At 51.3% G+C, this 9668-nt stretch overlaps 1 protein-coding gene across 2 annotated transcripts in view; it reads right to left on the bottom strand.

Annotated features, from left to right (window-relative positions):
• Positions 1 to 4069: 4069 nt before the first annotated feature.
• Positions 4070 to 9668, bottom strand: part of TRUB2 (TruB pseudouridine synthase family member 2) — a 22645-nt gene continuing 17046 nt past the window's right edge. The window contains exons 1-3 of one of the 2 annotated variants that reach the window (XM_006154018.3): positions 5877 to 6404; positions 5333 to 5469; positions 4070 to 4571 (exon numbers count right to left, since the gene is read on the bottom strand). In XM_006154018.3, the coding sequence (XP_006154080.1) occupies positions 4246 to 4571; positions 5333 to 5469; positions 5877 to 6235 (822 nt within the window). In that variant the 5' untranslated portion in view covers positions 6236 to 6404 and the 3' untranslated portion in view covers positions 4070 to 4245. Of the gene's footprint in view, positions 4572 to 5332; positions 5470 to 5876; positions 6405 to 7081; positions 7155 to 9668 lie in introns of those variants that run through there. The other variant, XM_027774022.1, reaches the window with a different exon arrangement.

Here is a 9668-nt window from a genome sequence, read left to right as displayed (position 1 = left end):
ACAACCTGTCTTTATTTTTTGGAGAGATTTTTGCTATAGGGTGCGTGCGCTCACCAGACAGAGAGAGACAGAGACAGAAAACAAGAAATCACCCCCCAGGGGGGATGGCCATGCCACAATCCCTTCTCCTCCATTCTCCTCTCGGGATCTTGGGCACACACGCACACGTGCCCGGCTTGAGTTTTAAGCCACCGGGTCCGGGACAAGAACCACGGTGGACTACATGGGAGTCCAGCGACATAGCCATTACGCCAACTGCTGGTTCCTACAACCTGTCTTTATTATCACTATTTTTGTCAGAGGGTGGTGTGCTCACTACAGAGGGATAAGTAGAGCATGGTCTCGATGCAAATCGCTCAGGCTTCACCAGACCACAGGGCCAGCCCTGGGCTGACTTGTTTACTGAGGCATTTCTGGTGCCTACAACAAGGAGGAGGTGTCAAATCAGTGTTGGACAATCTGAATAAACTGGCAGGGACCCAGGGCTTTGGGAAAGCCACCCATAGAAAACAACTGGCTCAATGAGAAGAGCAGGGAGGGAGGAGGTCAGGGCCCACGTAGGGTGGGAGCTCTCTCGGAGAGTCCCGTCTCTCATGTCACAGCCATAGGTAAGTGCGTCCATGCCCAACGGACAGGCAGGGAGAAATGGCCACACTGTTGTTAAGTGAGAGAAGCAAACTTCAGCACACCAGCTATAATCCTACTTTGTTAAAAAATGGGGCCAGCAGACAGCAGAATGGTACACCACTGGACTCCCACATAGATGACCACAGTTCAAGTCCCAGATCTTGCAGCTTAAAATTCATGCTGGCCACATGCACATATGCGCCCAAAATTGAGAGGGAAATGGAGAACGGACTGCAGTGTGGCCACCCCCAGTGGAAGGTGACTTCTTTCTTTCCGTCTCTCTCTGGCGAGTGCATGTGCCCTATAGCAAAAACCTTTTAAAAAATTTAACGACCTGGGAACCAGCAGTTAGCGTAATGGCTATGTCGCTGGACTCCCACGTAGTCGGCCACGTTCGCGTCCCGGACCCGGTGGCTTAAAACTCGCCTGGCACGTGTGCGTGCGTGCCCAAGATCCTGAGAGGAGAATGGAGGAGAAGGGATTGCGGTGTGACCATCCCCCCTTGGGAGGTGATTTCTCACTTTCTGTCTCTATGTCTCTGTCTGTCTGTCTGGCGAGCTCACACGCCCTATAGCGAAAAGCTCTCAAAAAAAAAAAAAATTTAACGACCTGTGTTATTCATTCATTCAACACATACAGACCAGGCACTTACATATAGGTATCCATTTACTAAACAAATATTCACTAACTGGGGCCACCAGGTGGCGTGGTGGCTGGGGTGCTAGACACTCCCACATGGCCAACCATGATTAGAGACCTGGACCTGTTGGCTTGCTTTCTCACACCCGCCCCCCCAACCCCGTGTCTCTGGTCAAATTAAAATAAATGAATGAATAAACTAAAAGTTAAATAATTCTTTTAAAAAAAATTCACTAATCACCTATGTACCAGGCCTGGGGCTAGGGGTTGGGGGTTGAACAGTGAACAAGACCTCCGACCCCCACAAAACTTACCATCTGTGAACGCTTCACAGAAACCTCTGGAAGGTTATATGTACGTCTGCTCATACAGTTTTGGAGGGGGCAGGATTGTTGCATACACACTCACTGTGCTCTCTTCAGCAGCACATACACTACACACGTACTCACACTTTTTGTTTTTTGAAGTTTATTACCTTCGTGAGAGAAATACAGTAACTCCAACAGGGTCTCACTGCTGATCCACTCCTAGCCTCAGCCAGCTCCAGAGCTGGGCACGTGCCCAACACACTTGGGGAGGCCTCTGGAGAGGGACCCGGGGAGCCCTGCCCCGTGGGTCGGCCTCAGCAGCACCATCCAGCCTCTGCCCTTCCAACACCAATGTCAGGAACCGCCACCCTGAAAGCAGCAGTAGGTCAGGGAGCTGCGGTGGTCAGAACTGACGCTAGCTGGACTCTTCCCTGTGCCAACCCTTTAGTTTTTACATTTTCGCCAGAAGCATGTACACTCACCTGAGAAAGTGAGGAAGCACTTCCCCATGGGGACAGTCATGCCACAGTCTTTTCTCCTCCGTCCCCCACTCCTTTCAGGCCTTTAGGCACACACGCACATGGCGGCGTGCCTTTCCAGCCCCTGGGTCTGGGAATCGAACTGCAGCCAACCATGTGAGATCCAGCTGCCTTAACCATGTCACAGGGTGGCCCGACACTGGCTTTTAAGGCACATGATGTCATTCATCCCAACAACCCCATGAGGTGGGTGAAGTCGCTATTCCCATTTCATGGATGAGTAAATTAGCTGAGCTTTGAGGCCGCAGAGCCAGGAGCCTTCAGAGCGAGAACTGCTGAATGCTGCTCAGCTGTGAGCTGCCCTGGCACCAATCTGAGGTTGTGAGGAAGCCATGGCGGCCAGGGCCTCCTTCCCCAAGGGAGACGAGACCAGCAAATGCTTCACTCAGGGTCAAACTGCAGCACTGGCCAGAGGCCACCCATGGGGCCAAGGTATCCAAAGTCTAGAGAAATACTGGGTCATCGGAAATGTCACAACGCATTTGTGCATAGAAAAACGTAAAAAACTATGACATGATTTTTCCAACGACCCAATAAAATTGGCAGAAAAAAATGGCTGAAGATTCTATTACAGGGGCAGGCAGATGGCTTGGTGGCTAAGGTGGTGGACTCCCGCATGGCCGGACGCAGTTCGAGTCCCAGACCTGGTTGTTTGCTTTCCCACTTCCTATCTTTCTCTCTCTCTAGTCAAATTTAAAAATAGAAATAACAATTCTTTAAAAAATAATCTATTATTTGCAATTTCTTCAAGATTTTAGAATAGTGCCTTTTGCCTGTTTAATCAGCCCCTCCCTGATGCACACGATCCCCTCTCCCGCTCTCTCTGGTATTCTAACTCAGTTGACCGTACCAGAGGACAGGTCCCTGAGCTCAGCGGCTGCGCCGCAGGCGTGAATGTGGACACATGTATGAGCAAGTCACCCCTTCCAAAAGCACAACTGCCCGCTGTCTCACTGTCCTCAGTACGGGAATTACCTCTGGATTAAACTTCCCACTCTGAACAGCAGAACGTGCCCTTCCTGTCACACCTAATGTTTCCTTATGGGGGGGTGTACGTCATTTCTGGCTCACTGGCTGCTTGGTCACGACATTCGTCTGATTTTCTTGGCTTCTTTTTCTTAATGCTTTCTAAGAGCTCTGTGTATACTGTGCATATTTGTTCTTTTTATTTTAAATAATTATTTTACTTAACTTTATTTATAACTTGACCAGAGAGGGACAGAGGGACACAGAGAGAGAGTGTTAGAGAGAAGGAAAGTGAGAAAGCAAGCCGTCAGGTTCAGGACTAGAACCACAGTTGGCCATGTGGGAGTCCAGCACCCCCAACCCCCACGCCACCTGCCGGCCCCGCATATTCGTTCTTAGTCATGGATATTGCACAAGCTTTCATTAGGCTGTCATTTATGAGTTACCTTGTCCTACAGATAGATGTTTTTCCTTTTCAGTTGGGTCAAGTCCATCAATCTTTTCTTTTTTTGGGGAGAGGTTTTTGCTATAGGGTGCCTGCGCTTGCCAGAAAGACAGAGACAGAGACAGAAAGTGAGAAATCACCCCTGGGGGGGATGGCCAAGCCACAATCCCTTCTCCATTCTCCTCAGGATCTTGTGTGTGCCCACGCGCACGCCTGGTGTGAGTTTAAGTCACTGGGTCCAGGCCTTGAACCACAGTTGACTACAAGGGAGTCCTGCAACATAGCCGTCACGCCAACTGCTGGTCCCTGTCAATCTTTTCTATTACAGCTTCTGAGTTTTCTGTCACATGTAGAAAAGCTTCCCCTACTTGGTTCTACACAGCCATAAGCTCCAGCTTATAAATAGTTACTTATTTTTTTTGTTATAGGGCACGTGTGCTTGCCGGAAAGAGAGACAGAGACGGTGAGGGAAAGTGAGAAGTCACCCCCCCCCCAGGGGGATGGCCACACCATAATCCCTTCTCTTCCATTTTCCTCCTGGGATCTTGAGTATGCACACACATGTGCCCAGCCTGATTTTCAAGCCACTGGGTCAGGGACTGAACCACAGTCTACCATGTGGGAGCTCAAGGACATAACCACTATGCCACCTGCTGGTCCCTAACAGTTCTTGAATTCTTATCTCTTTATCCACCTGCTGTCCCACCAGCTGCCTGGCCCTTCAATGCCCTGCGTGTGTTTCCAGCCCCAAGGTAGCACTTGTGTCCTCAGAGTCCCAGGGCTGGTCTGGACCAGAGAGCTGCTGGGTGCCCAGTCCTGGTCTTAAGCTCTTCTCTAGTTCTGCTGCCACCCGGGGGGCTGCAGCCTGGATGGCATCCTGGATACTATGTAGGTCCCAGTGGGTCCTCAGGAGAGCATCGTCCAGTGTGAAGAAGCCGTCGCGTGTGCGCCGCACCTGGGAGCAGACAGCGCTGGTCTTCAGTTCCAGGCCGACCTCGTGCACCAGCCTGCGCAGCTGCTGCGGCGTTTCATGCAGGCACTGCACCTCTGCCAGGGTGGGACACACAGGGGTGACTGGTCAGGAGCATAGTCCCAGGGCTCTGGCTGACCTGGTCCCACACCATGTGGACACCTCCTGGCCGCCCAATAACAAGCAAGACACCTTAGCTTTCTAGGCCCGGCCCTCTAGGGCACAGTCCATGGGTGGCCTGTGGGCACCACCAGACTCTCAGCCCCGCCCAGACCTGCTGAGTCCGAATCCACTTTCTAAGAAGATGCCCAAGTGATCTGTGGGCAAGGCGGCTGAGAGCGCTGCTCTAAGGTTTGGTCTGCTCATCTGGAAGACGAGACTACGAGAGATCGAAGAGATGATTTATACAAGGTCCCAGCATCAGGAGAGACTTGGTCAGTGCTCGAGACAAGATGCTCTTATTACCATGGCCAACAGAGAAGGGAGGGGACAAAGAGCAGGGTGATGGGGCCAAGTCAGGAGGGAGTGGAGAGAGTAGAGGCCGATGGGCACACAACCACCTCACCCCGGGCAGCTCTGAAAGGAGCTAAACAGAATCGCTGCTTGTGAAGGTCTGGCACTGAAGGGGGCCTGGCAGGAGAGAAGGCAGCATTTGTTCTGTGGTCCAGGCCAAGCTGGAAAGGATGTCAGCCCCCAACGTCTGGGCCAGCGGAGATCAGGGTTGGGGCATGTCAGCCTTGGCTGAGTCCGAAACCAGCAGCCTCTGCCAGAGCAGTCCACAGTGGTGACTGGAAACCCAGCAGCCCTGGCTCAGCCCGCCAACGTCCCGGCCACCTACCTAAGACAAACTCTGGAGGTGCAAAGTGGCAGCACTGGATGCCGGTTACCAGCATCGGGGACTTGTTCCTGGGTCGGATCAAGCCCCTCACAGCCATCTCGTAGGCCTCCTGAGTCTTCAGGTCGAGGTTGGAATACCTGCGGATCAGGAGGGGCCACAGCTGGGTGCAGGCACATGTGGTGGCTGGGCTGGCTGCCGTCCTGCCCATCACAGGTGCCTTTCCCGAAGCTCTTTGTTGGCTTTCTACGTTCCCTGCCATCGCTGCTCTTCCGCTTTGCAGCAGCCGTCCTGCCCCGTCAGCCCTGGGTGCAGCCTCTGCATGCGCTCCCCGGCTTCCCCGTGCCCACCGCTCCTGAGCCTCTTCTTGTGCCTGTGCTCCAACGTCTGAATGCAGGCCTCCCACGGGCACCTCTCTCTCAACCCAACCAAAGTGAATTTGGCATCTCCCCCTGAGAGGGCCTCCTCCCTGCGGTCCAGGGTGCCCTCCCCGCCCATGTTGTCCTGCCCATCCCTCTCCCAGCCCCTCACTGGGAGCCCCACTTACATTACCAGGGCCTTCTGGTGGGAGCCTTGGATCACAGCCAGGACCCGGTCTAGCTTCCCTCTGGTCACATGGTCTGGAAGAGACAGGCAATGGTCAAGGCAGGACCACAGCAAACCACAAAGTAATCCTGCCCTTGACACCTGATGGTGGGGAGAGCACCCAGCTGGGGGGGTCACATGGGATAGGAGTGGCGAGAGTCCGTTGAAGACATTTTTATGAAAGTTCTGAAACTTCTCAGAAAGGTACATGGAGGGCAGACGGTGGCGCAGTGGTGATGCGGTGCTCCATGACGCCGACCCACGTGGGGGAGTTCTGGGTTCATGTCCAGAGACCTCCCTGGGCACAGCAGGGGCCTGCATGCCCACAGTCTGGGGCTGGCTGGGGCCGGGGACCCTGTCGGGTGTGGCTATCTCTGCTCTCTCACTCAGGGAATAGAAAATTGACCTTTAAAGGGACCAAGGCCACTAAAGTTACACTCGAAACTTCATCTTCCAGATCCCCGAAACACTCAGACAAGGTAGGGCGACCTCTGTCCTCTCTCTTTAAATTAAAAAAAAAACATTTTAAATCCAAGGTGTGCCCTGGTGTGTTGACAGGCACCACGCAGTTGTCTTTTTTTACCTTTTAAAAATAATTTTTTTTGGGGGGCTAGCAGTTGGTGTAATGACAACCTCTGGAGGTGCAAAGTGGCAGCACTGGATGCCGGTTACCAGCATCGGGGACTTGTTCCTGGGTCGGATCAAGCCCCTCACAGCCATCTCGTAGGCCTCCTGAGTCTTCAGGTCGAGGTTGGAATACCTGCGGATCAGGAGGGGCCACAGCTGGGTGCAGGCACATGTGGTGGCTGGGCTGGCTGCCGTCCTGCCCATCACAGGTGCCTTTCCCGAAGCTCTTTGTTGGCTTTCTACGTTCCCTGCCATCGCTGCTCTTCCGCTTTGCAGCAGCCGTCCTGCCCCGTCAGCCCTGGGTGCAGCCTCTGCATGCGCTCCCCGGCTTCCCCGTGCCCACCGCTCCTGAGCCTCTTCTTGTGCCTGTGCTCCAACGTCTGAATGCAGGCCTCCCACGGGCACCTCTCTCTCAACCCAACCAAAGTGAATTTGGCATCTCCCCCTGAGAGGGCCTCCTCCCTGCGGTCCAGGGTGCCCTCCCCGCCCATGTTGTCCTGCCCATCCCTCTCCCAGCCCCTCACTGGGAGCCCCACTTACATTACCAGGGCCTTCTGGTGGGAGCCTTGGATCACAGCCAGGACCCGGTCTAGCTTCCCTCTGGTCACATGGTCTGGAAGAGACAGGCAATGGTCAAGGCAGGACCACAGCAAACCACAAAGTAATCCTGCCCTTGACACCTGATGGTGGGGAGAGCACCCAGCTGGGGGGGTCACATGGGATAGGAGTGGCGAGAGTCCGTTGAAGACATTTTTATGAAAGTTCTGAAACTTCTCAGAAAGGTACATGGAGGGCAGACGGTGGCGCAGTGGTGATGCGGTGCTCCATGACGCCGACCCACGTGGGGGAGTTCTGGGTTCATGTCCAGAGACCTCCCTGGGCACAGCAGGGGCCTGCATGCCCACAGTCTGGGGCTGGCTGGGGCCGGGGACCCTGTCGGGTGTGGCTATCTCTGCTCTCTCACTCAGGGAATAGAAAATTGACCTTTAAAGGGACCAAGGCCACTAAAGTTACACTCGAAACTTCATCTTCCAGATCCCCGAAACACTCAGACAAGGTAGGGCGACCTCTGTCCTCTCTCTTTAAATTAAAAAAAAAACATTTTAAATCCAAGGTGTGCCCTGGTGTGTTGACAGGCACCACGCAGTTGTCTTTTATTACCTTTTAAAAATAATTTTTTTTGGGGGGCTAGCAGTTGGTGTAATGGATATGTCGCTGGACTCCCATGTAGTCGAGTGCGGCTCCCCCGCCCCCGCCCCCAGCGGCTTGTTCGCCCTCTTTTTTTTACCCAAGATCCCGAGAGGAGAATGGAGAAGGGATTGTGGCATAGCCATCCCCCCCTGGGGGGGGGTGATTTCTCGCTTTCTGTCTGTCTGTCTGTCTGTCTGGCGAGCACACGCACCCTATAGCAAAAACCTCTCCAAAAGACAGAAAGAAAAAAAAAATTTTTTTTCAGGACCAGCAGGTGGCAAGGTGGTTAAGGTGCTGAAATTCCCACATGGCCAACCGTGGTTTGAATCCTGGACCTGGCGGCTTGCCTTCTAACTCCCACTTTATCTGGCAAAACTCAGATGAATAATAAATAAATAAATAAATAATTCTTAAAAAAATTTTTTTTCCCTCTTTTTCTGTTGTTTTTATCTGGTCTTCCCCCCCTTTTCTTTTTTTTTGGAGAGGTCTTTCGCTATAGGGCGCGTGCACTCGCCAGACAGACAGAGAAAGACAGAGAGACAGAAAGCGAGAAATGACCCCCCAGGGGGGATGGTCATGCTGCAATCCCTTCTCCATTCTCCTCTCGGGATCCTGGGCACGCACACACATGCGCCCAGTGTGAGTTTTAAGCCACCGGGTCCGGGACGCGAACTGCGGTCGACTATGTGGGAGTCCAGTGACATAGCCATTATGCTAACTGCTGGTTCCCTCTTTTTATTTTTTAACCTTACTTTCCTACTCTGTTCCTCGGTCTCCACATACTGAGTGTCTAGACAGGTGTAGGTGCACAGCAGTCAAGCATCTCAGTACTGAAATCCTTTACCTTTATTGAACTTCCTGCTTTACAAAAGAAACTTTTTATAAATCTGAACTCATAATCTTTCTGCGGATACCACACTGCAAAACACAGTAGAGGAGAGATTTTATCACGGAATGATCAGAAATCACTGCAGAGGCACAAGGAATATGAGAAACCAAGAAAATCTCTCTCCCCGAGGTGAAAAGAACCATCCTTCATAATCCACAGATAGTACAGTGGAACTCGTGAAGTCTGATAGAGAATTCAGAATATTCATAGTGACCAAACTAAACGAGATACAGGAGCTGAGAGACAATGAACTGCAGAAGATGCAGGAGAAAAGAGACAACAAGTTCCAGGAGGTGAGGAAGTTCTTACACGATCAGGAGGTGAGGAAGTTCTTACACGATCTGCAAGAGGAAATACACACCATACGAAAGAATGAAAAAGAACTGTTAGAGATGAAGGCTACAATAAAGGAAATCAAAACGTCCCTTGAAAGTATTAACAGCAGATTAGTCCATACAGAAGATTGAATCTCGGCCACTGAAACCAAAACCTCTGACCTAGAAAAAAACAACCAAAAAAAAAAAAAAAAAGAAAAACCTGAGAAAATAACTAAAAAGAAAAAAAGAATACTATACGAGAAATACTAGATACCATTAAGCACCCAAACATCCAAATAATTGGTATCCCAGAAGGGGAAGAAACTAATCAGGGCATTGATAATCTATTCCATGAAATCTTGGAAGAAAACTTTCCAAATCTAGAGAGGCATTCAAATATCCAGACCCAAGAAATACAAAGGACCCCTACTAGAATCAACCCAAGATCTTTGCCCAGGCACATCATAGCCAGACTGGCCAAATCCAAAAACAAAGATAAGATACTAAAATTGGCAAGAGAGAAAGGTCAGGTTACTTATAAAGGTTATCCCATCAGGCTAACATCAGACCTCTTATTAGAAACAGTGCAAGCAAGGACAGAATTGGAACATATATTAAAAATGTTAAGTGAAAAACAGTCTCAACCAAGAATACTATGCCCAGCAAGCTTATCCTTCACATGGGGAAAAAAAAGACAACAAAAACAAACCTCAGATAAACCAAAACTCAA

The sequence above is a fragment of the Tupaia chinensis genome, unplaced genomic scaffold (assembly GCF_000334495.1).
Source record: "Tupaia chinensis unplaced genomic scaffold, TupChi_1.0 Scaffold000394_1, whole genome shotgun sequence".
Classification (NCBI taxonomy): domain Eukaryota; kingdom Metazoa; phylum Chordata; class Mammalia; order Scandentia; family Tupaiidae; genus Tupaia; species Tupaia belangeri.
The sequence above is the reverse complement of the archived record's forward strand: the minus strand, read 5'-3'. Positions and strand labels throughout refer to the sequence as shown.